The 27,817-nt window shown below is 40.0% G+C and overlaps 1 protein-coding gene across 1 annotated transcript; it reads right to left on the bottom strand.

The window, feature by feature from the left end:
- Nucleotides 1–5,636: 5,636 nt before the first annotated feature.
- LOC122642487 (bZIP transcription factor 17-like) lies at nt 5,637–19,621 on the bottom strand. Its single transcript, XM_043835984.1, has 2 exons — nt 17,746–19,621; nt 5,637–6,216 (listed from the first exon to the last, which is right to left on the bottom strand). Exons 1-2 carry the CDS (start codon nt 19,565–19,567, stop codon nt 5,771–5,773), a joined length of 2,268 nt encoding a protein of 755 aa, XP_043691919.1. The 5' UTR covers nt 19,568–19,621; the 3' UTR covers nt 5,637–5,770.
- Between the last annotated feature and the right edge of the window lie 8,196 nt (nt 19,622–27,817).

Genomic DNA, 27,817 nt, shown 5'->3' with positions numbered 1-27,817 from the left:
CTACACACCAATTCCTGAATATACAGTCACCTTCTCGAAGGAAGACATGGAGGGAATCCAGAGGCCCCATGATGATGCGATGGTCATTAGCCTGACCATAGCCAATTTCACCACGCACAGGATATTCATAGACAATGGGAGCTCGGTGGACATCCTCTACCATGAGGCATTTGAGAAGATGGGTTGAGCAACAGTATGCTAAAACAAGTTGATTCCCCCTTATATGGGTTCTTTGGAGCCCCAGTGCCAATAGAAGAGTCCCTTGAATTGCCTGTCACTGCATGAACGGTCCCCCTCTAATCTACTGTCATGCTCAACTTCTTGGTGGTGAACGTCAATGTAGACACTGAATTTTGTCACCCCCCAGCAATGATGACAATCGAACGCAAATGATTGGTGATGTCCCCTGGTATAGGGGTATATTTGGGGTGCGAGTGTAATAGTAGGAGAATGTATAGGGAACCAAACTACATCACGAAGTTGATATGACACTTATCTCCGAGGAAGAGAGAAGGCACCGGTATCAATGTCTATAATGCTTGAAGATCTCAGAGATGACACTAAGCAAACCAGGGGAGGACTTGCAGAATAGTTAGAGGCCGTGGAGTTAGTGCCCAAGGAGGCAGAAAGTACGATGCAAATCAGAAAGTCGCTGAAGGGCGTTCAACAAGAGCAGATCATTCAATTCCTAAGGGACAACGCTGACGTGTTTGCATGGTCGGCTACATACATGTCAGGACTGAAAGGAGTGTAGCCAAGCACAGGTTGATGTGGATTCTGGTCACAAGCCAGTCATTTAGAAGAAATACACATTCGCACCAGAGAGATAGAGGAAGATTGAAGAAGTGAACAAACTACTTTGGCAAGACTCACTGAAAAGATTATATATCCTGAATGGATTTCTAATGTTTTAATGGTGCCTAAACCTAATGGCAAATGGTGGATGTGCATTGATTTTACTGATTTAAATTAATCATGCCCGAAGGACTACTACCTGATGCCCAGGATTGACCTACTCATAGACACTACAGCAGGTCATGAATTATTGAGTTTCATGGACGCTTATTCAATGTACAATCAAATAATGACTGTACCAAAGACCGGTTTCACCACGAACAAAGACTTGTACAGTTAGAAGGTCATGCCCTTCGAGTTAAAGAATGGTAGAGTGACATATGAAAGGCTAGTCAATAAGCTCTTTAAGGTGTAGATTGGGAAGAAAATGGAAGTCTACGTAAATGATATGCTCGTCAAAAGCCTACCAGCAAAAGATCACATGGTAGATCTTGAAGAAACCTTCCAACTATTGAGGAAGTACAAGATGAGACTAAACCTGACCAAGTGTGCTTTTGGAGTCACTTCAGACAAATTCTTGGGATTCATGGCATCCAAGTGCGTCATCGAGGCCAACCCTACCATGATATAGTCCACATGGCTCCACCAAGGAACTGGAAACAAGTCCAAGAATTGACTACATGTATAGCCGCTCGTGGCAGGTTTATATCAAGCTCAAGTGATAGACGTTTGCCATTCTTCAAGTCTCTGAAGGGAGCGAAAAACATTGAATGGACGGAGGCATGCCAAGCAACTTTCATCTAGTTGAAGGAATATCTAGCCAAGCCACCACTGCTCATCAAACCTAACCAGGGAGATGAGCTACTCATATACTTAACAGTAACTTCAATGGCAATAAGCATAGTACTGGTGAAAGAAGGAGGAAAAGTTCAAAGGCATATCTACTATGTTAGAAAAGTATTAATGGATGCAGAAACCAGTACCTCATAATAGAGAAACTAGCCTATGTGCTAGTCATGGTTTCTCGGAAGCTTAGGCCACACTTCCAGGTACACATCATCAAAGTAGTAACCGACCAACCCCTAAGGAAGATACTGCAAAAACCCAAGGCCTCAGGATGATTGGTTGGATGGTCAGTGGAATTAGGAAAGTTTGAAATCCAGTACCAACTGAGAACTATTATCAAAGCACAAGAATTGGTGGACTTTGTGGTTGAATGCACCTTGCTTGAAGATCCATCCTTCTCGGAAGGTGAGGAAGCAAAGAAACAAGAATCAATTTTGTTCGTTGATGGCTCCTCCAACAGCAAGGGGTGTGGAGCAAGCCTTATCCTGACAAGCCCTAACGGGTTTATCATGTAATATGCACTGAGGTTTGAGTTCCAGTCCTCAAACAATATAGTTGAATACAAAGCATTGCTAGCAAGACTCAACCTCGTCAAGGCAATGATGGTTCAAAGGTCATTCATCCATTGTAATTCCCAACTTGTGGTTTGGTAGGTAGAGGGAGAATATGAAGCCAAAAAGAACCAAGGATGCCAAAATACTTGAACTTGGTACGTGATATGTGTTGCTTAACCTAGGGGGCATGAATAGGTTAATTCTAGTGAAATATGCGGCGTCTTTTTTTATTCTTACAGTTAAATGTAAAATTAAGATTGCTTGAGGTTGGAATATAACATATTTGCAGGAAAGATAAGCACAACAGCACAAATAGAGACAAGGATTTTTATAATGGTCCGATTCTTCGAATCTACATCCACTCCTCTCAACCTTGAGAGAACTCCACTAGAGCTTCCCTTTCAATACAATAGGTGGAGATACAATCACCTTTACAATCTTATTCTAAGAACAAGAGAATCCTAACTCTTTCAAAGATAAGAGGATCCTTGCATAACCTAATTACAATCTAGGTTCAATGCAAAACCTTACTCATCTAGAGTTTCACCAAACTTAAAGAGTAAGAAAAATAAAAACAATTAGAATGAGAAGTTTAAAATTACCTAAGCAAGAAGTGTGACACTTATTTCTTGTGAGTGAGAATTAAATGAATGCAATGAAAAATACTACGTGCTATTGTGGGTTGGATGAGCTTGCGTGGCTTTTCGACCTTTGCGCCGAGCGATCTTCCCTTACTGATGGCTTTAGTGCCACCGAAACTTATTTTAGAAGCTATGTTGAACTGGCCTATCTTAGGAATGTTCTAAACAACGCATATTTTTTCCAACACTTGGACTTGTAGGTCGTGGATTGAGCATTAGTAGTTAGGGAGTTTGGATAAAAGATTAAAGGGGAGATTTTCCAAAATAGGAAGCAGTGTAGGGGAGTTGTTCACTATCTTGCCCCTCGAGCTGGGGCTAAGGCTCAGCCTCTAGAACCGGAGCCGATGGAGGACGAAGAGCTTGATTCACACTTCGGTTATCAGGGCCACTAGGTGGACCAGTTCTATAGCAAGAGGTCTTTGGTTGTTCTCTTGCCATGATAACCTTTGTAGCTTTGTTGATGTCGTTCTGACAAACAACACCAATTTATTGCAGCAAGAAACCTGCCAGTCACTCTTCCGGGGGTAACATGCACAGAAGAAAAAACAAGCAAGGGAGAGTCGGCTTCGACCGACGGGGACTCTCCAATACATAAGTTAGATTTCCTCGCAGTAGATGATTTTCAGAGTAAAAGTAAGAATTATTCGATACCCTTTACCCGATTAATACCTGGGTATTTATAGGCCTAGGGCGAAGGGCGGTCATGAAGAGTCCCACTTTGGCAGGTCTTCTATTCTTGGTAGGAGATCAAATAGTGGAGTCCTTTTAGGAAAGAAGTTTGTCCTTTGGGAATAGTTCTTTCCCGGTTACACAATTGCGTAGGATGGCTCACTTGTCAAGAAAATAGTTAGATCTGTTCAGCTAGCAATCCGAAGATCTCTATTTGGGATCATTGGAGGTTATGTTGGTGGTCAGGTCTGCCTGATGCTTCCTCGAACTAAGGAGTTCTGATGATGACCCGTGAGGTCAGCCTGGTGTTACCCTGAATTGAGTTCCGAGGATGAATCATGAGGTTGGCCTAGTGTATTGGTCAAGCTTATGTTTGGCATTCCGAGTGATTCCTCTAGCCGACGTAGGAGCTCAGCCTCAATGAATCCTGGGATGAGTTCTATAACCGACTAGATGGGTCGGCTCATACATATCTGATCCACGCTTGATACTAATTGGGTCTAACTCCTTCCCCATGTCCGTCCTATGACAAATTGTGCTCAAATGTTCCAGAATGACCCTACGGGTCAGCCCGTGCCTACCTGCTCTTTCTTCAAATTCATGGGTATCATACTGGGTGCTCAATTTGGCTACTAGGGCGTCTGGGCTCGTATCCGTCTTCTACTACCACGTGCCTCCATGTGACCGGTGAATACTATTTTGCTCATCACATCTCTTCACTAACCGTCTTCTTCCAACGCACTTTTCATTTTTGGGTGAATTTGCCTATTGGATCTCAGCTTCTGCTTTTGCATTTTGGTATCGGTTCCGAAACTGCTTTTGCATTTTGGTATCGGTTCCGAAACAAACACCCCACCCCCTCCCCGCCTCCCCCCAAAAAAAAAAAAAAACAAAAACAAAAAAATCTTTAATCCTTTGTTGAGAATCGATTTCAGGTTTGAAGAATAACGAATTCTTTATCAGCAAGCTCGAGTCCACAAAAGCCATAGGATAGGTAAAGTTATCCATTAGAAGTTTTCACTGCCCTTCTGGTGGCTCTGTTATCAGAGGTGAACCTTTTGGTTAGATTCAATCCAAACGATACTTTCCTTTGAATGTATTCATTGAAGTTTCTTGAGTCAAAATTCTGTCTCTAACTTATCTTAATTTCACGTGTTCATTCCAGATGCATTGGCTGGCTCGCTAGAACCGTTTAAAATTATGAAAGAGAAAAGAAGACTTTCCTAGTTTATTTTTTTTTGGGTAATCACAAACCACACGCCAATCCCAAAATGGAAGACTTTCCTAGTTTAGATAGCATTTCTTATGGAGAAGAATTGATAAATACCACCAAAATTCATTAGAGGAAAATAGCCCAGCGACCAAGTAGGACGAAAACGCTGCAGTACATGTAGCATTATGGATACACATGGGAGATTAATACATCTGGTACCCATCCCAACACTTTACTGTTTACTGGTTCTTTAGCTCATGACAATAACTTCATATGATAATTACAGGGAAGATCCACCAACAGGGCACCTTAAGTGCATATGAATGGAGCAACAGACAAATTTGTAGAAGATATTTACAGATTTCAGGAATTTGTCATGAATTGATCATGGAAGATGGCTCCAATGGAATGACAGTTTTCTAATGGTCATTTATCTGCCAAACAAGGGAGTAGTAACGCAAGAATATGGGGTAGAGACTCAAATGACTATTTCGTTATCATGTTCATCAATACATATATTTTTTTTCACAAGAAGAAAAATTATATTAAAAAAATGGCAAATTTTTACACTGATCATAAACATACAGTAGGTTAGTTAAAGTGGCTTTTTGAGCTAGAGAATTCATATAAGTTAACAAAACATTACTTGTTATTGTCCTGAAGGTCATATCTTTAGATTGGTCCGCAATATTCAAAAAATAGGTTACGGCCTCATAAGGCCAGGGAGAATGGGATAGAATTGGAAGAGGTTGAGGCACCAGCTTCAGCAAAAAATATTTATGTTCATCAATATTAACAAATGATCTAGAAAGAATTGATTCCTTCAGCCGAGCATTTAGAAGCCCTCCAATTAATGATGCATCAACAGATTCCCTATGCGATGGTTAAAATAGTGAGCAACTAAGAATAAAATGCTGGGCAAAAATCGCATATGCATCATCCATGCCACTGGACTGAATACAGAGGACTATTAGAACATGAAGCTAATAACAAAACAGCGAACTGTAGCAGCTATCTAAAAGATTAATTTAATATAGATAACCTTATTCCTTTCAAGTAGTTACCAGATGAGGACCAGACCCTTTGAGAGGAAGCACACATGAATAAGTAACATACTTGACACTGTCCAGAAGAACAACGACGAAAATCCGAGAGAGGGACTTTGAGGAGATTACTCCATCAACATCAACATCACCAGCATCTCTAGGATCAACCAGCACAGAAACAATCAATGGAGAAACAGATTTATTGCCTTGAAAGTTTTCACCATTCGAGTTTCCCCCGAAATGTTCTTCAGTTTTGTTTTCTGAAGATCTAGCAAGAGGAATAGAAGCACGATCGAGTATCCGTCTGTTCTTCCTCTTACTAGAATGTGGAGGATTGTGTGTGGTAGAATTGGTGACTGTAGTTACTGGAACAATAGCAGCCGCATTGACAGAAGCTGGAGATTCAATGAACTGAAAGACTTCAGTGCACACGCCGGAACTCAATATGGGTCCTGCACCAAAGAATTGAGAAGAAAATAAATTACAGAAGGATGAACTTATTTATATTTATGAACAGAAATAGGAACTATAGACTCCTAATTTCTTTACTCCAACCAGTGAGTTTTTGGACCTTGCAAAATAAACAACATTCCACTTGTAATTTTCCGTTTGACATAAGGACAATTTTATTGGGGAAAAAAATAGAGATACCCCCTTCCTCCATGGGGAAGCTTATCCTACATCAGCCTCAATAATACATAGTACTTTTGTTACACCCGTGCCCAAAATCCAGGTCGAATTTGAACCTTGGATGTAGGACCGGCAGCGGAGTAATGGGGCATGGTCCCGGAACCATTTTTGGAAGTCTAAAGGGTGAATCTATCCACGATTTATTTGAATGAGTTATATATTTTTCAACATGTGTAATTGGGTCATATAAACCATCTAGGCAAAGTGCCCTTGCATGTACAAAGACCCCGGAGAAAACCCCATTGCATTTGGAGTTTAAATCTGCAAGTTTTGCCCTCTACTGATTATGCCTGGGCAGCCTGTGGACGATGCAGTACATCATCCACAAGCATCGTCCATAGAGGCTAATTTAGCTTAGAATTGTAATTTCTGCTCTTGGTTCACTCATGCTCGACCCTAGGGCTCAACCCCAAGTTATTCTAGGTTGCTTATGACCTAAATAACCTAACCTAACCTCTAGGATGATTGACTTAAGACCTATTTGGACTTTAAAGTGTTTTAGACATCTTCCAAGCCGTAAACCAAACCTCAATCAAACAAGCCCTTGAATCCTTAGCAAATTAGGTGAAACCCCAGCCTCCTCATTTCTCTCATTTCCAACACCTGCGAAAAGGGAGAGAACATGGAGAGCAAGAAAGGAAGAAGAAGTGAACTCACCTCTTGTTGTTCCAACCTCCGTTGATGCCCTTCTTGAGCTCATTCTCCATTCCAGCTGATTGGGAGTTCATCCTCTACCTTGGAGCTCGTGGGAGAGGAGTATATTGATCCATTTCCAGCTTAGAAGTCATCTCTCTTGTTGTTCTAGCTAGTTTCCGTTGTAAGCTATCAATATTCTTGAATTCCATTCAATTCCTTATAGATCTTAGATGGTAGTTGCTCAATTAATGTTTAGATCATAGGGCTTCTTGATCTACTGATTATAGATCTTCAATTGGATGCTAGAAGCACCAATTACTGACCTCAATTGATTGAAACAGTTCAAAACTGATTTGAACCAGTGATTCAATTTAAGTGACTTTAGTAGTTTTTCTTTCAAGTGTTTAGTTGGGCTGGATTAGAACTCTGTTTTGAGTCTATTTCAGTTTCCTAGTATGTTTAAGTTACCTAACAAGTTAAGGATTGCATTAGCCTTTCTTTTTTAGTGTAGGAGTCTATTTTAGAGTCTTTTATATAAGATTTGAAGGGGGGCAAGTTTGAGCAAGAATTTTGATTAATGAAAGGCTTTTTGCTGCTCTTCTCTTCTTCTACATTGAAGAATCTTGTCTTGTGTTTGATCAAGGCTGGTGGGATCTGTGTCAGATCCGATTAACACCTTGCAGTGGGAAGCCCAGGTGCTTAGTTGGTGGGATTGGTGTTTGATCCAATCAACACCCCTTGTTGTGTGAACCCCCGGTGGTTCTTTTGAAGCTCTCTTTGAAGCTGTAGTTCAAGATTTGATTTTTATTCAAGTTCTTCAATCAAACAAGCCGTTGTCCAAGAAATTCTGCAACAACAGTAAGTTTGATTCACCCCCACCCCAACCCCTACCATTTTTCTTCTAACCTTCTAAACACCCAAAACATAGACTTCCCTCTTTTGTTTTCCAATTTTCCCAAGACCTATATTCTGCCCAAACCAAACCAGCCATCAAAAACTTCCCAATTTTGGATCAAATTCTCTCCCCACACATTGGGAAACTCGATCCGAACCTGGTCCACTTCTAACCACTTTAAACCCTAGATTCCCTCATCTTCTTCTTTTAAAAAAACCCAAACCCTAACCCTAGTTTTTCTGCAGATCCATTCCAGTTCACTTCCAACCATTAAACCTTAACGTAACCTTCACTGATAGACTCCCCTACATCAACTTGACCTAACCCTAGGTCCCATCAAACCCTAACCCTAATTTCACAATTTTCACCTATTTTGATCTAGCCGAATTACCCAATTCATAGCAGATCCTAGTTATTGGCTTCTAGTTGATCTCCTGCCAATCTAGAACTACATTATAGGGTTAACTAGGACATCCCCTGTAAGCAAGACACCACTTAGCCGCCCGGTTGTGGTGAGAAATAAAAAAAAAAAAGGGTTCTTGCACCATGAACAAGTGTGGATAAAGAAGTTACTCCAAAAGCATATGATTATATTAGCATCTTGGAGAAATAAGAACTTTTAACGGAAAGAGTCTAGAATTGATAGATGTTATGAGAAGGAAAAGAAGAATTAACATAGTATTCAAGAGACAAGATGGATGAGTAAAAAAACTAAGAAATTAGCACTATAAACTTTGGTATACTGGGCATAAATAATAGAAGTAGTGTGGGAATAGTAGTGGTTAAAGATTAAAAAATGATGTTGTGGAAGTTAAAAGAGTTGGTGATAGGATAATATCCATCAAGTTTGTATTAGAGAAAGAGGTATCAATATAATTAGCATTTATGCACCCCCAATAGGATTAAATGAAAATAGTAAGATACAATTTTGGGAACATGGATAGATAGATTAGTTCAAGGATTTAGTTAAGTAGAACAAATTATTACAGGAAGAGATCTAAAACGACATGTTCAAAGAAATCGTAAAGGTCATGAAAGAATTCATGGAAAATATGGTTTTGGAGAAAGGAATTACGAGGGGACTTCAGTTTTAGATTTTCTTTTAACTTATGATTTATCCATAGTAAACACATACTACAAAAAGAGAGGAAAATTTAGTAACATTCAAAAGTGGGCAAAATAATAGCCAAATAGATTTCTTTCTATCTACAAGGGGCCGATAGATTATTATGCAAAGATTGTAAGGTTATATCAGGGGTGAGCCTAACCATGCAAAATAGATTAGTGGTAATAGATTTGTGTCTTAAAATGCCGAATCATAATAAAGATGAGATTATTAGCTCTAAGATAAAATGAAGCTTAAAAGGAGAAACTTGAAACCATTTACTAATAAATTGGTCAAACAAGGAAAGTGGGACTTTGATGGAGAGACTAATATGATGTGGAACAAGATGACTACTTGTATTAAGAACATTGCTAAAGAAATCCTATGCAAATCTAAATGAAAACGACATTCATCTACGGAAACTTGATGTTAGGATGACGAAGTTCAAGCAAACATTAAGGCCAATAAATCTAGTATAAGGACATGGCAAAGGACTGAGGATGAAGAAGATTTAAAAAGGTATTAAGTTGCTAGAAATGAAACTAAGAAGATTGTAGGAAAAGCAAGGACTAAGAAATATGGGGGTCTTAAGTAGAGATGGAATAATAACCATCAAGAAACCAAGTCTTAGCTATATACAAAAAGTTAGGGTGCCTGAAGTAAAATAAGCTTTAAGGAGGATGAAAATAGGTAAGGCAACAAGTACAAATTGGGTTCCAATAGAAGAGTGGAAGAGCTTAGGAATCTATGGATTATCTTGGCTATCTAAATTGTTAAATTAGATTATGAGCACAAGAAAAATGCCAAATGAATGGAGGAGAAGCATTGTGGTTCCGATCTAGAGAGTTAGTTTGGCAAGTATCAAACTGCATCAAGCATATAGACACCACTCACCATGTACGATGTATTAAAAGTGAAGATGGTAGAGTACTAACAAAGGATGGGGGCATTAACTAGAGATGGAAAGAGTTTCTACAAGCAACTCAACAAAGTCATTCTAAGTGATAGTACCCTAAAAGACTACACCATACATCTAGACACTACATGTCGTAAATATAAACACAAAATCAGGGTGTCTAAAATGCAAGAAGCTTTAAGAAAGATGAAAGTAGGTTGGGAGTATTTGGTTTATCATGGCTAACCAAGCTATTTAATAAGATTATGAACACAAGGAAACTGCCAGATGAATGGAGGACAAGCATTATGGTTCTGATTTTAAAAAAAAAGGGTCATATACAGAGGCATAGAGCTGCAGTAACTATAGAGGCATAAAACTAATGAGTCATACTATGAAGTTATGGGAGAGGGATATAGAAACCCACATGAGAAAAGCAACTTCTATATTAGGGAACGAATTTGGTTTATGCCACGTAGATTGACAATGGAAGCTACGACAAAGTCCCTAGATTTAATCTGGCATATCTTTGAGAATGTATGAAGATGTGATGACTAGCGTAAGAACGATGGGGGTCAAGTTGGTGAATTTCCAATTACAATTGGGTTATACATCAAGGATCAGCCTTAAGCCCTTATCTATTTGTGCTTATCATGAATGATTTAACCAGAAACATCCAACACGAGGTGCCTTGGTGTGTGCTTTTCGCTGATGATATTGTGATGGTAGAAGAGACAACAACAGGGATTAACGCCAAGTTGGAGTTATGGAGATCAACCTTGGAATCAGAATGTTTTAAGTTAAGTAGATCAAAGACGCAGTATAAGCCGTTTAACTTTAGTTACACAAGGACGGTTGATGAAGTGGTGAATATTGAAAAGAGAGAGATTCCACAAAGTGATTATTTAGGTATTTGGGTTCAATCATAAATAAAGAAGGTGATATAGAGGATTATGTTGCTCAAAGATTTAAAATAAATTGGCTGAAGTGAAGTGTCGTATTCCTTTAAATCTTAAAGGAAAATTTTATAGGACTGTCATATGACCGGCAATGAAGTATGGTGCGGAATATTGGACAGTTAGAAAGCAGCATATAAAAAACCAAGTGTAGTAGAGATAAGGATGTCGAGATGGATGTGTGCCAAAACTAGGAAGGACAAAGTAAGGACAGACCACATTAGAGCTGAGTTGGGTATAGTTCCGATTCATGATAAGCTACGGAGGCCTTCGGATGCTCCAGTTTGGAGGAATGAATTGATTCATATTGAAAGTACTAAAAGAGCCAAGTCCAAGCCTAAAATAACCCTACGAGAGGTAGTAAGGAAAGACATTCATAGCCTAGGCCTTCTACCATGTATAACTTCGAATAGAGCTGTTGGAGAGAGAGGATCTATGTAGCAGACCCCATTTAGTTGGGATAAGGCTATGTTGTTGTCATTTTTATTGAGAGAATTGTTTCAAGTAAATATGTGGACATAATTAAAGATATATAATGGGCTGGGACCTAGTGTAAGAATAGCGGAGACAAGGTAGTGAATCCTCAATAACAATTGGGTTGAATCAAGGATCAGCTTTAAGCCCATATTTTTTTTGGCGCTAATCATAGATGAATTGAATAGAAACATTAATGATCAGATCCCTTAATGTATGATTCTTGCCATGGTTTAAAGTATCGACCGATACGATACGGACCGATACATATCAGTATCGGTCGATACCGATACGATACATACCGATACGTCTCCTTGTTTAAAAAAAAATGAACTGTCTCGAATTGTATCAAAATGTATCGAACGATACGGGCCGATACGATACGATACGACCGATACGTATCGATACCATCGATACATCCAGCAAAGGGTTCTGTGGGTGGTTTAATACGTATCGATACATATCAACAGATACGGCTCGATACATACCGATACATTACCGATACATACCGATACACACTGATACATACCGATACGTACCGATACCATCGCTACATTCCATAAAAAAGCCATTTTCACTCACAGACTCGATACAACTCCTAATCTAACAAAAAAATGAAGGAAAACTCTCAACCAAAAGTCTAAAATCTTGCATTTAATCATGGTTTTTCACACTTGTAAACTAAAAAACGAATCAAGGAGTGCTACAACATCATCCTTACATCATACAATACTCTTCATCACTATAGACGATTACAACATATAAGAAACCTCATCTTTTATAACAATTTCAATTTAATGCACTTGTTTGGTTATATATTATTCATCATTTTAGGTTTTATTCATGATACTCATTATATATTGTTTATTTATATCGTTTTTTGTTCCAAAAGTGTATTTCCATGTGTATCTTAACCATTTCTATGCGTATCTGTATTGTTCGATACGTATCTCCGAAACGATACGATACGATACGATACATCTCTTAAAATCACCTGAGGTGGCATGGACATGTGCAATGGAGGCCTTGAGATACTCCAGTATGGAATAATACAATTCAGATTGAAGGAACTAAAAAAGCCCGAGGTAGGCCTAAAATTACTCTAGAAGGGGTGAAGAAAAACATGCATAGCTTAGGCCTTCTAATAAGTATGGCTTTGAAAAGAGCCTGACTGCAGGGAAAGGATCCATGTAGTCGACCCCATTTAGTTGTGATAAGGCTGAGTTGGGTTGAGTTGAGTTGGCATAATTTTCTTCTGAATCACTAATCAATCCCAACCCCTCATTTATCTATGCAAGTCATAAATACATCATTGCTGTGTTGCAGCATAGTTAACCACATAACTATAGTCCAGTCCTACTGCTTTCTTGGAGACCTCAAGTGAGAATTCAAACCCTAATCACAAAGTAAAACCAGTGGCAGTTTAACAATCTAACGCATGTAGAAAAGAAAAAAAGAGAACACAACTACAACATCCATGTAGTCATGTTTCTGTGTTTTGATATGGGTACATTCTATGTTCTCTCAATTGATTGGCTTCCTTATCCTTTCCAATTATTACTCATCTAAATGAATTAAGAAAAGAAAAAATATCAGGAAAACTAGGACCACTAGGAAGAAGAAAATCAAACTAGACAACAAAAGAAATGACGTAGATTCTGGCTAGAGGAACCAAGGTGGTTCGAGTCAGCCTCATGTGGACCAGCTTGGACCAGTTTGAACCAGCCAAGAAGACCAGTTCGAGGCAGCCAGCTGACCTTAGAAGAAGACTTTGTTGGCCATGATTTTGACAGATCTGGTCTCTGACCAGTCACATCTCCAACTGCCTAGTTGCTAATTTATTTAGTTTCTATTTTAGTGTCCGTCATTGTTTGCTTTAGAAGGTTGAGTTATAAAGCCTAATCGTTTCTAATTTTAGTTACCTTTTATTTTAGTTCGGTTTTAGTAGTTTTTATTCCACTACTTGCTATTTTCATATTAGTTTCTATTTTAAAAAGTTCCTATTTTTAATTGTGCCTAAGATATTAATAGGCGGCCCCTTATTTAAAGGAAGGAACAGAATTGGACAATAGAACTTGTGGGCAAGCTTGCCATTGGTTGTGGGAGAAATTCCAAGTTTCAACAGCTGAAATAGCTAAGGGTGAGAGACCCAGGTTAAGAGAGTGATGCAGATATATCACCAAACATGGCTTGTTTTCTTAGGAATAAGTCTTGGGTTGGGTTCTATACATGTTGAGCCTTTGATCCCATTGGTTTTCACTGAAATAGGCCACTTGGGCCTAAAGTATGGGTAATAAGGTTGCATACAGGATTAGCTAGTTTATTTTTAAGTTGGTTTGGGTTAGTTCAATTGAACCGGTTGGTTCAGTTGAAGTTATGATCCAATCTAGTGGTCTAGCTGTAGTTGTTTACTTTCTATTTTCATTGTTAGTAGTTTCTATTTTCATTGTAGGGATTAATTTCTATTGTAACTCAAGCAAGGATCAAAATTGGAAGTTTCTAATTTAGTGACTTTCTAATTTTGTCCCCTTGCCATTCTCTCTTTATTGAAGTCAAATAAAAGCAACCCAAGAGGCCATACTATTGCCAAGATTTTGATATTCAACATTGCTGTCAAGCTTTTACTTCTGCTGAAGTTATTTCCTTTGTGTTTGATCCATGGAGAAAGGAACTGGTGCATGATCCAGTTGACTCCTTACGGTGGGAAGCCCAGGAGGTTGATTTCAATTGCTGTTCTTCATCCCCTTCAAGCTCTCAAGCCATTAGAAGCCTCATCCCTTCAACCGAGCTGCTCTGCTGCTGCCCAAACTACTGTTCTCAGGTTACTTTCTATTTTCAGCCTAATCTTCTAATTCCATTACAGCCTTCCCCTGCTCAATCCAACCTTCACCTTTCTCCATCTTTTGAGCACACCTTCTCCCCTCCAAGACCCCCACTCGGTCCAAGTTTCAGCCTCATCTGCCCAGCAGATTGGCTGCTATTGGATTTCTCTCCTATTCTGCCCAAACTCAGTTTTCCTGGCCTTTTAGTGAAATCGGCATAGAGGAAACCTGTTGTTTTACTGAATTTTGTTTAACCCTTTTAGTCCCCTACTGTTTCAGTCTCATTCAATCACCTTACCCTAACCCTAGACCAACCCCTTAACCCATTCGAGCATTCCAGCCCTATTTCCATTAACCTAAGTCACGCTCCCCCCCCCCGGATTTCAGATCCTGTTTTGTGACTGGTTGAGTCATCAATCCTGTTCGACAATAGAGAACCATTCCCCTACCCTCTTCTATTCTATCTTCTCTTCTCTGTCTTCTCCTCCATTGTAATCGATCCCTTTTGTGTTGCTGCAACCCTGTGATCAATACAAGTGCTGTGAAGATTCACTGGAAGGCTGCAATTAATCCCCAGATCCATTCAAGGCTGTTGTTGCTGTTGCTAATCAACATAAGGAGATTTTCACACCTTGCGGATTCAGTTCTGCCCCAAGTTCCTGCTGCAACTTCAAGGCTGCATATCTCCACATTCATCCATCGAAATCTGCTGGACTTTGGAGCATACAACCACACCATCAACCACCCCACTAGATCTCGAGTCTGGCCCATCCCATTGGCTGGATTGCTCCATATTCACAAACCTTCTATTTTCATTCCACTCTCATATCTTAACTTCTGCCCATTAAAATATCACTAAAATTGCAGCAAAGCTCCTTCATACCCAGCCCTACACTCGATCCTTCTTGGAGACCAAGTGCAGTGCTGATTTGCAATTTTTCTACAAACCTTCTAATTTGGTGTTGCTGCCATATCTCCCAATTCAGCCATCCAATCTGAGTGAAACTTCCAGCAGTGTTTCACCACCATACAAGCAACCTTCGATCCAAGTTTGGTTACTTTCCTAAGGCTGGTTTGGTTTGAAACTCCAACTTTCTAATTTCTGTCCTAGTTTCTAATTTGGTTTGTGGATTATTTGGGACTAGTAATCTAGTTTTACATTAAGGAAGCTTCTCTAGTAAGAAAATTGGTGAATTCTTGCAAACTGAAATATGAGAAATCAGACCTTATCATTTCCCTGAAGCATATCCCATCTCAAAATATCAGACTAGAAAGAGAACCCTTTGCGTAAGTTTTTTTTTTTTTTTTTTTTTTTTTTTCAAGCACATAGTCCAATAATGCCTAGGTTAACTTGATGATTGTTAAAAGCAACCATCGAATGCTTAAGTTATAATGGGTTGTTCTTCGGAGAAACATGTCCCTACCTAGGTAACATAGTAGCATTATAGTGGTTAGACTGGCATGAACCAATCTGAAAACCCAGACCGAGGCGAACCAGAACCCAAACATGCTTTTGGCCTACTTATGGAAATGGATATGTAGAAGATAGTTTCATTGTTTGAGATAGTCTCCAAGTTAGAGTCAAGTTTGGCTTTGACTAGTCTTATTTATAAATATAGTCGTAATTGATAGATTCAGAATTGAATCTATAAAGTTGAGATTTTCAGGTCGCAGCAGTGTTGAGTGAGAGGTTTTAACAGATCAGCGGAGGCCTTCTATTTTCCTATACTTCTTTCTTGTTGTTCTTCTCAATCAGGTCAGATTTCCTTAATCACTTATGTTATCTTCTTCTTTATTTCTCCTCTCTTTTTACCTTATTCTTCTTCCTTTCCTGAGCGCCTTGTCGTTATTCTCCCCTGTTTCCTGTGTTTGCTGTATAGCTAGTCTGATGAGAGTTCACTGGTACTCTATCTATACAACTCAGATCAAGCTGAAACTTTTCGAGTTGATTCTCTTCACTAGGGTGACCTAAACCCTAGAGTTTTAGCACAAACCAATTTTACTGCCGAGAGATAACAACTTGAGGCTAAATCTGGTTCAATAACTACCACCTTTATCCGGATCAGCAAGTTATTAATATAATATTCATTGGCTTTGGGGGTTTTTGTTGCTTGGGATCAATAGAGCAGGAAATTGTAAATCTACTCCTAAATTCCCAAGAGATTTGAAGCTCTGGATGGAGAGCCATAGTCATCACAAGCGAGCGAGCTCTTCCATCTTTGCTGTTTCATCCCGAGGAAGAAGAAGAAACCCCTTCTTATTTCCTCATAAGGGTTGTTACACAAATCCCCTCCTTTCCTAAGTTTTATTCTGTTTTCTTTTTCAATCTGAATTTAATTCCAGAAAACCCCATTACAGCTTAATCTTTTTATTTGTTTACTTACTCTTAGAGGCCTGAACTGTTCAAAAAATTACAAAATTGCCACTTATCATTTTTGTGGGCCCATGGTGACCCCAAAGCAGGGTTTTGTGAGCCAGGGTTTCATTCCTTGGCACCAACTTTAATAAGGTTTCCTGGTCACATCCTTTCCTGACTCCATCAAAGTTGATTGCAGAGTGGTCATAATTGGTAACAAACTAATTACGCCTTTGGAATTTAACAGATTGATTGCATACGGTAACTCAGCTATGGTGATTGGGCTTATATCACTGGCCCTTGGAGGTTGTCTCACCTATAATTCATATAATCCTCTTTACATATCTTCTTCAATGCATATATCAAAGAGATAAACCCCTTAACTCCGTGTAAATGGTAGCTTTTACTTGGCAACCAGATCTACAATGTGGCATATTGGAAGGGACCCATTTTTTGGACAGGTAGACCCCTAGGTCCCCCTCTGACATGTCTACCAAATGATAATATAGGGTTTCAAAATATCCAGTAAATGGGAGAGTGCACAGTACTAGTTGGAGTACAGTACATGTTGATGGACAAACATGGGGATGCATGGTAATACACCCAGAGGACTATGAAATTTGACATGTGACCTATCCAAACTGTCTTAATGTCTATCCAACAGTTTGAAATTGCCACATCGTCCTGCCACATGGAAGAATCAGGGATCCTGTATAGAGAAGCTTCTCTTAACTGGACCACGAAAAGGCAAAAGAAGACATCAATGCTTTAATAAAATCTAAGATCACCGAACTCTGAAGCAGATGAGCCAACTAAACAAGAGGTGATGTAGGATAACCCCCTCCCCCCTGGTATAAAAAATAAATAGATAAATCCAACAAATCTACATAAATGGGGTAATCTACTCTAGGTAAAAACTTCAGAAGCATACACAGCTAATAATCACACTATAACCCTCTGTAGTCTATACAGCTCAAGCAGTGCCTACACTGTGATTCAAATGTATTTTAGAATTCCTTCGAGCTGTGGTACAGGTTTTGGAAGTTATTATCGAGTGTCATGTATGCCTAGAACCACCAGCATTGTTAAAATAAATATACAATTCACATATTCACATAATATAAAAATGGAGATATAGGCTATAACCATTACCTGCAAGGCCTTCACGGAACCATTGTTGCAGCGATCCATCAGCAGTACTTAACTTTGAATTGTCCTTGTCTGTATCTCCAGAACTGGGAGCAAGAGCTCTCTGACGATCATTTAGATTCCTGTACATGCTAGGAAGTCTTTCAGCATTCCTCCCAGCTTGAGAAACACCAAGCACAGGAGGCAACTTGCTAGCAATTGCCAAACCAGTTACTCTAGCTTCACGAGCTGAAGATGCAGTTCCCTTATCCTTCAATTCACTTGCAGCATGAGACGATTTCATGGCTTTCTCACTTGCCAGAACAGATTGAATTATCAAGTTTCCATCGATCTTCACAAGCTTGTCATTTCTTGGAACATAGAGTGATGCAATAAGAGGCTCACTAGCATTCCTCAGAGGCAAATGGTGTGATTCCCCTATGTTCTGTTTTGCTTCTGAATCTACCCGTTCAGACCTGTCTCTTTTATAACGCATACTTTGGCCGTCAACTCCAGTAAGAAATGACTTCTCAGTACTCAATCTTACTCCTACATTATGATCAGACTCGTTACCACGTCCAATAACCGTTAAAACCCTCCCTTGATGATTACCATAAACCCCTTTATTAGAAAACTGTAATCCACTGTTTACTGCTGCTTCATTTACTCCATATCTATCGTTTACAAAAGGAACCAAAAATCCAAACAGAAACATGAAAAACAACACACCCAGAAGACTAACACTAGCAACCTTCTTAGTTTTGGTCTCAACTTTCTTACTCTCAGTTTTCTTTGTCTTGGTTGTAACTTGCTGTGGTTTCAGTTTTGGAATAGGAACCAATGGAACTTGAGACCCTTGTGGTTTCACAGGGTAAGAAGCATAAGGAAGCCAAGCATAAGCCATGGGAGCAATCGGTGGCGGTGGATAAATTCCGGTAGGTGGTGGACATATCCCTCCACCGCTTAATTGTTGCCGTAAGCTAGCATTTTCAGCCATGAAATAGGATATCTTATTATTCAACTCTGTAATTGTAGAATGCATGGATCTTATCTTGTCTTCAAGCTCCTCTACGTAATGCTTCTTTCTCTGCCGAGAGAGCTGTGCGCTTTCCCTGTTCCTCATCAGCCTCGCCTTTTTCTTCTCCTCTTCTTCATTCAATGAACCATTAGAGCACATAGAGTTTGTATTCTCAGACTTACGGAACTTACAACTCCTAGGGTCAGTGTTGCAATCTTCCTTCGCTTTCTTCCTCTTCGCCATGTACCCATTAGCAACTCCCTCCGATTTGATCTTCTGATCAACAAAGATGTCAGAAGCGTTATTGCTTGAATTAGGAGACGATGAAACCCACACAGACTGACCTCCATTGCAACAACCAGAATCCGGCGACAGCGAATTCAAACCCTTATCCTCCTCAAAACCCGACCCACAACCAGCAGATGCATCAGAAGAAGCAGCACAAGAAAATCCTCGATTGCAGCTACCTGTTTCTGGGGACGGAGAATTCAAAATCCCAGCGACATCAAATCCCCCAGACAAGGAAGAAACCCCCGATCCATCAGTAGCTTTCGAATTCTGCCATGAAAGAGAATCAGAAAGATCTCCGGTGACAGATAATCCGTTCTCAGGGGATAAAATAAAATCATCCAAGGTGAAATCGATGTCACTAAGGTCGCCATCGAACCCTAGATTCGCTGCGAAACCTGCTGGAAAGTTGAGATCGTCGGAGAAGTAATCGTAATCGAGAGGGGGAAGAGGGAGAGAATCGTATTCTGTGGATGGATTAGGGTTTGGTGGGTCGGTTTCAGGAAGGAGACCGTACATAGCGTGTTCTTGACACGCCATCCTTGGGGTTTCGAGGTTTCAGATCACAGAGTGAGAGGTTTTAATGGGAAGGAAAGAGCGGAGAAGACTTCGAAAGTACGAAGACTGAAGACTCGTTCACGTGGACACGTGTCGGAACCGTCCGTTTATCGCGCTTGTATCGGGAAATTTCTGAGACTTTTTGTTGACTGTTGAGTACCTTACACGGGTCGCGTTTGTGTCTCATCATAATGTCGTTCTGTGGGCTCCAGGAGGAAATGCATATCACCAGTGAGATGAGATGATGCAGTTTCCATCCTCTATATTAAAGCGCAGAGTGCACGGCCCAATGGGAGTGCATGTACAAGCATCAATAAGGATGGAATTTAAGCCTTTGATGAGGGGTTGGGCTGTCATTTTATCCCATGGGGTGTTTGGTTACAAGTGTACAAGAGTCTCCGGACACTATCCTTTTTCCCTTTTTAGGGGAATGGATGACGATGTGTCACATAAGGGGTGGGGGGTAGGGTGGTTTAGTCATTTCGACCCATGTTTGCCCCAATCCGATGCCATGAACATGGTCGTGCAATCTTACCAAAAAAAAAAACAAACATGGTCGTGCAAGGTGCATAGAATTTTTTTACTTTTTTTCTAGGAAAAGGTTCTTGAGGCACTAAGGGAGGTTCTCTGTCTCTCTCTCTCATCTTCTGTTTTTTTTTTTTTTTTTTGTTTTGTAAATAACAATTTATTCATTGCAAGGAGGACATATAGGAGACGGACTACAAGAATCTATTTACCACAGAGTGGAATTCCGTCGGGATGTCGTACATGCAATCGATAAGGCCTTTTGGACTAGGGAATTTGCTACTGTTATACTCACGCCCAAAATACACCCAAATTTTTTTAAGTCAATTTGAATTTTCATTGATAAGTGTTACAATGCTGCCAACTATCAACACTTGTGATCTTAGGCTGTAACAGTCAAAGGAAAAGTTTGAACAAAAGGATGGGGGACACACTTTGATCGGCGATTAGACCACATAATAGGTAAACTTTTAACCCTAAATGTTAGATATACATACCCCCTTGAAGTCCTTGAAGTGCAGGCCAAGGCCCGGGAACCTTGCATTGTGATTTGTCCCTTTTCAGTAGGGGCTGATGTAGTGGCAGACTTAGTTGCTGTGCATCCACCCAAACTGTAAAAACCCCAACTGAGGTGAATTTTGTGTGGGATCCACTTGCCCCGGGTCTTGGGCATTGCATTTGTCAAACCCGCCCCTGACTGGCTGGAAATTTGATTGAAGGACAGGAACCCTTGACATGGCATCCGAACACACTGTGGAGTATCACTCCAGTGATTGAATTTAATGGAGAACCCCAGAGGATGTCCTCCTACATACCTGTCAGAAGATGGATTACAGACCCCTGCAGTTGTACAGCTCACAGCATAATGTATAGCTTGAACTCCAGGTATTCTATCTCCTCCTCATAAATGTGGGGTCCACACCTGAAAAAAGGTGCAAATTACCCTGGGTGAGGTGTAGGTGTAAGCCCCAGACCTTGGGTCAAGCCCCTGTGCAAGCCCCATTGAGATACAACTTTGCTATATTGTCTAGGTAATGCACTGTGCAAAGCCCAGAGTGGGAAAATGGATATTTTAATCAACAGTTGTCTAGAGACCACTCATATTGGCCATGAACATCCTCCATAGGTTGATGGGGAGTCTAGGGAACCACCTCATACCCTTAGACCCCTGTGGACCCCACCAGAATGCCCAGAATGACTGAGAACCAGTCTAAAAATGCATTTTGAAAAGAGACCTAAGCAGCCAAACATGCCTTAGTAGAAGGATGGTCTATAAATAGAGGACTCAACCTCATTTTAGAACCTCTAGACACTGCTGAAACCGTAGGAGAGAAGAGATGAGAGAAAAGAGAGAAAGAAAAAGAGAAGAAGAAGGAAGAAGGAGAAGAGAGGGGGAAAGGCATACCTGTGCATCAAGCTCAGCTCTTGCAGCCATATCTCAGTCAGCTAAGGTATAAAAACTATACCAATATACTGCCTTGCTGCTGTTTATCATTTTTCTCCGTGGATCCCTGTAGTTTTGATGTACTTTTGTACATGGTCTACCCAAACCACTTAGGGGCTGCCATGTGCTGCTTCTGATCCAATATGCAAACCAATTGCATGGAGGATTTGAGCTTTGTTTATGAAGTTTTGTTGTTGTTTTGTTCCTAAGATTGAAATCCATGCATGTGCCAAACTGCACTGCACTGTTGCACCAAGAACAGGCGGTCTGGGCTCAGATCTGTGCACACAGGCTGCATCCAGCTTAGCCATGTGTTGCAGCAGCCCTAGACCACCCTACTCCACGTAGGAACAGCCTTGCATGCAACCCAAATCGTGACCAGAAGCTGGAACTCAGCTGGTTACTATTCACTGGGGTATCTGGGCAGCTCCTGGCAGCTAGGAGGCGGGCCCAGGTCAAAATCCAAGTGGACCAGTGCAAACCCACCACATGGTCCACTATGACCTAATATGCATGTAGGGTCGATCAAAGCACTACCTATGGTGCAAAACCTTGGAATTGGGGCCTATTCACTTTCTAAACAGGTTCTGGGTGATAGCACTGGGTGATGCACACATCACCCAAAGACATCACCTAGAGAATTAAAATGGCTGATATTGCAGATCTGAGATTGGGAAGTCCACATATGGACTATAAATAGTGTAAGGAGGTGGTAAATGATCAAAATACCCCTCCTCACATTTGTCCATAATTATGAACACCTTAGGTACCCAAGTGGGCCCCGCAAGGCTTAGAAACCCTGCTTGTGTTGGTCTTGCAATACTGCTGACTTAGGGACTGTGTTGTAAGACTGTTGTGACTTAGAATCATGTACTATAATGGTAAATTATCATTCTGCCCCTAGACCACATTCTTCGGATGATGCACCGAGACTTAGACCTAAAGCCGAGTGCAAGGCCCAAAGAATTCCAAGTGATGTCCAACTGTGCATCAAGTCAAACCAGCGAGCCTAGATCAACACTAAGACATCCAAAAATAGTTTGGAATACTAAATGACATATTTCTGATTTATACTTAGGATTTGATCCCACGCTCGAGGTACATTGCCAGACCGCAGCCGGAATTGAAATAGCAACTGATCTCATAGAACCAGACCCAGATGAGTGAAATGTTATCGTGTATGTACATGTAACATAATAATATGCTGAAATTAAATTTCTATAATAACAACACTGTGTTACATGTTCAATTCAAATTCTTATAACTATTACATACTGTGTGACTGTTGATCAACTATGCTTGAATATTTCATGCTGATTGTGAATACTAGACTAGATGTCGTAGCCGGCTTGGAAATGAGGCTTGTGGTAGCCCATAGAATGGGATATGGTTGACACTGCCTGACTCATACGATGCCATATAGACATGGGGTTAGACTTTAATCACACGTGCTACGCACCCTTACCAATAGGGGTTAAGGTGTTCGATGCTTGTAAGAGCGACCGTATATGAGAAAAGAAAAAAGAAAAGAAAAGAAATATTATAACACCGAAAAGGTGAATTATGGCTATAAGCCAAACAAAAGAAAAAGAAAAGAAAAGAGAAAAAAAAGGATGGTTACCTCATAGGTTAATCACAAAGGGCTGGTCGGGCTGACCCAGGGTATGAATACAGGGGCTGACTGGTCCTCTCCGATAACTCAATGGGTGTATCGCGGTAAGAGGTTAAAAGCCAGCACTAGGGATATATGTATTGGGGATTGTAGTAGCACTAACCTTCCTTAGTTGTATTGATAGGTGGCTAATAAATAACTGGACCTGCATATCATGTAGGATCATGTGGAATGTGGTTGCATATGCATGCATGATGATATGTTTTACTCACAAGCTCAATGGGGCTCACACTCTATTATATATGTTTTTCTATTAAATGATTGTATAGGTGGATGCCACTATGGTGTGGAGGCTCATTCAGCGGAGGAGAGGCATGGTGGTTAAGATGATATTGGCATGGACCCCAATGGAGGTCAAGCCATTGATGCGAGCGTTCTTAGTGGTTATTGAAGATGACCCGTGAAGGGTGCTCTTGATGCTTTTTGACCTGAGGACTCCTTTTTGACTTTGTCAAGAGTTTATCCCCATTCTTGCTTCTAGTTTTTAGTTTTCTTCTTTTAGGGGTTGAGTTATCTCGCCCTGTACATATTTACTTTTATTTCTGCTTATGTATAAGTTAGATCTTACTGTTCTGTCTGTGGGTTGTATGAGAGAAATGAACAACTTTACTTCTGTATATATAACAATCATTTCCCGTATCCCTACGCTTTCTTTTTTCTTTCTTTATAAATGTATATTATCTGCAATACTCTGATTTTACTTGTGGTAATATTATGGTTGTGTGTCTGTGAGTGTATTAACTGCTTCTAGATCCGTGGGATTTGGCGGATTTCCGTTACTCAATTTGGGTCACCTACCTAATCCTCCCAGGGGTGGTTTGGGGTGTGACAGCATTGGTGTCCACGGGCACGGTGAACCCCATTCCCATCCCTCCTTACCTTGTGGGGTCATGTAGGTGGGCCAACATAGCTCATCTAGGGCCTAAATGAGTTTTAATTCTATTAAAGCTCAACCAAATAGGCCCTAAGGCCACTTTAAACTTGATATAAGTTGAACTCTCCAGCTCTTTTTCATTTCCTCCTCAGCCAAGTGTTGGATTTATGTGTCCACCAAACCCGGTTCGATCCGGTTTTACTTTGTATCAAACATTTATACGTTTTGGTTTAATATTATCACATGTGATATAAACTTTTTGAGCATTATATTTTCGTAAGTTTTATTTAAAATGGTAGTCATGACTAGGGTTTGGGTTGGGCATCCTTATCATATGGTCATCACATTGGGTATGCCTAGACATGTGATGTTAGGGTACAAATGCGAGTACTCATATGATCGATGTGTGTATTGACGAAGAATCTACTTTGTCGACTCCCTCGTATATTACTGCAAGATATAGGAAGGGATGCCACCAACACCCTTTACCTGAGGGAACCCTATCGTTGCAAAGTTTGAATGCATTATTTGGTTCATCAATGACTGAGACTCAAGTGAGCCGGTGTTCTGGGAATGTGCGAACACTTTGTGAGTGAAGGAGTTACTCAACATGGTCACCACTGCCCGATTGGGGAACACCAAGATTGAAGTTATCTGTGTATGGTCGGATCAGAATCTGGATCCAGTGCCGTTTTGGAAATGATTTTTGCAAAACATATTTTACATAAAATAATAGATTAGATGTAGTTATTTGAATAAAGTGTTTTATCAAGTTTTGCAGGACCCGATCAAATACACAGACACTCTTATATGGACATGTAGTATGGAATGGAGTTTGGCAGTACAGTTGTACATGCCCTAGATTCCGTAATGATGGTGTTGATTAGTGGGGGGGGGTTGTCTATGATAATTTATTATCATATAGGGAGTTATTTAGAATTTACTAAAATAATTGGTTCTTTATTTAATTAATGGAAATGGTGCCAATTATAATTATCCATAAATTAAAATAATTAATTAATTATAACATTCCCTATTAGATTCTACTTCTTCACCAATTAGAAGCACTTTGCGTTTAAACAGAACAACCAAACAAGGAGAGAGAGAGTTTGACTGTCACTGGGATTTTATTTTTCCCATCTAGGGTTTTAGAAACCCTAGTCTTGTATAAACACCAAAAATGCAGAGGGGGGCGCCAGTGCTCCACGCTTTTGGCTGCCCTCCCTCTTGGATGGTTTTTGGTCCCCCTCTCTCTTGTGATCTCTTCTTCTCCTTCTTTCTCTCTACTTTGTTTGAGAGTTAGGGTTTTGGAAACCCAGATTTATACTTGAAGAATTGAAGAGCATCTAGGATTGGCTTGAAGAACCTTGGCTGGACCATTCGAGCTCAGATCTGTTTGCTTGGAGTACTCATCAAAGGAAGAACCATTATCTATTGGAGGAGCAACACTTGAGGCTCATCAGGTTAGCAATTCTATGTTAATTCTTGTTGATTTAATTATAATGATTATTCATGGGATGTGAAAGTAATCCGAATCGATTATTTTCCATTGCGCATATGGGTATGGGATGGATCCCTCTATCCATGAGATGGAATATGGATGATTATTCTCTATGACATGGATCCCAATAATTTTATGGGATGTCAAAAAGATGGATTGGGCATTGGTTTATCATACCAAACCCTAATAGGGTTCTAGTAGGGCACCATGGACGACCATGGAAAATCCTAAAATTAAAAATAGGATGCCTAAGCCAGATTAGGGTGCCCTAGGGCAACCCTAGGGTTTCCTAGGGATAACCCTGGAGTTCCTTAAAATAGGGAACTCGAAACATATTTTTTATTGATTTTTCAAGGTGAACCATTATGATCCCATGGACCATAGGATCAACCTACAGTGTGGTATCAGTGCCATCTTTCTCTCCCATGGATATCATATAATTAATTGGATGTAATTATTGTATATGGGATGCAATCTTTTTATTTAAATATTTATGGTAGAAAATGGATGGATGTTTTTGTACATGGCTGTTATAATGGTTGTAACAATCTTGCTATATGCACATTGATGGTTACAAGGTAGTTATTCATGTAACAACCTTACCATGTGCACATGGGCGGTTATGGTTGTTGTAACAATCTTGTCCATGTAAGATGATGGAATTTTATTTTTGTAATATTTTTATTTTTATTCCATCATAGGTTTTAAAATCTATTATTCCAGATTTAATAAAAAAAAAGTTTTTATACCCTAGATTCCCTGCACACACTTTGCTGCCCTTGTACGAATGCTGCCTGCGCTTGGCGCGCACGTGGCTTGCAACTGCAGCAGGGCCGTGGCCATGGTGCCAGTGGCTGCTGCTAAGGGTGTCAAAACCAAACCAAAACCAAAAACCGAACCTAAAACCAAGCCTAATTAACCGAATTGAGCCGAACCAAATTAATTAGGTTTGGTTTCGGTTCAAATATATGATAAGTTAATTCAGTTCGGTTCAAGTTTGATTTGAACCAAAATCGAACCGAATACCCATTTAACCCTATATCTTTTAATATCTTTTGGGTAAATGAATTTAATAAAGTAACTAAGTAAAGTAACCATAACCGTATGCACCAAAATAAAAAACCATATTTATTTTCTTTGATTTTTTGGTAATTGTCTAACACTTAAATTCTAATTCTCTAACCGAATAGCCTTTCATATTCCCTTTCCTATTTTATTATTTTTATTTTAGTTTTAGACTTTTAGTGTTACTCTTTTACTTCAACTCTTCCAACTCTTTCAATTTCAAATGTGCAACCTCCATTTTCTACCAAGTCCCAACGATCCAATCTGCAAGGCTACCTACAACATGCAAGTGTGCAACCTCCAATCCTCCATCTTCTTCAACGGCGACAGTGATGGTGACAGCGACAACAACACTCTTTTGTTGGACTGGTAAGTGTTTCAAAAAGACCCTCTCTTCAATGGTCGTGGCACTATGAAAATATGAAATTATGAATGAATTCATAACTTCAAACGTATGAGCAGTAAAGTGGGAACAAACCAGGTATCTCAAAGGTGATATACCATGACTACGCTAAGGAACTAAGGGCATGTGGAGTTAAGCTACCATTGCCTCCCTGTCCATCAGAAAGCCCCAAGGTCGTCTTAGGCCATGATTTATAGATACCTCTACCTCCCTACCCATTCCTGCAGCATCCTTCTAGAAGTTCTTCAAGAAAGGGTCGCAGACAGAAACAAGACCCATTTCTAGCTACTTACAAGGAGTGCACCAAAGGCACTGGGAGTAAAAGTGGCTGTGGATCAGGAGTACTAATGAAGAGCATGTATATGTTTTCTTGCAAACATTCTTGTGAAGTCAAAGAAGATGGATTGCTGAGGTTGTCTCGTCTCCCTCCTGTTTTTCAGAGATAGGCATAAGATGGCAATATGCATGGAAAGAGATATCAGCTTCATGTTTAGGAGGCAATAAACTACCTAGAGTTCTGTTTGGTATGTATTCTCAGAATAGATACTAGGTCTAGAATGCATTCTGAAGCAAGAAAGTAGCAGGGGAAAAAATGCTTTTAGATTGCATTCTAGACCCATAATCTATTCCAAGAATGCATACCAAACACAACCTGGATTTGTGAAAATTCATGTTGTAGTTCCTTTATAGAATGTAAAGTGGGTTCGGGAAGGATAATTTCTTCTTCTCTCCCCCCACCCCCACCACC

This window comes from Telopea speciosissima, chromosome 10 (genome assembly GCF_018873765.1).
Source record: "Telopea speciosissima isolate NSW1024214 ecotype Mountain lineage chromosome 10, Tspe_v1, whole genome shotgun sequence".
NCBI lineage: Eukaryota > Viridiplantae > Streptophyta > Magnoliopsida > Proteales > Proteaceae > Telopea > Telopea speciosissima.
This window is presented reverse-complemented; position numbering and strand designations above follow the sequence as displayed.

Coding starts and splice junctions, on each gene's coding strand:
- LOC122642487 (XM_043835984.1), bottom strand. CDS start 19,567: ATGGCGTGTCAAGAACACGCTATGTACGGTCTCCTTCCTGAAACCGAC. Junction 6,217..17,745: donor GTTCCGTGAAGGCCTTGCAG/GTAATGGTTATA, acceptor TCTTTGGTGCAG/GACCCATATTGAGTTCCGGC.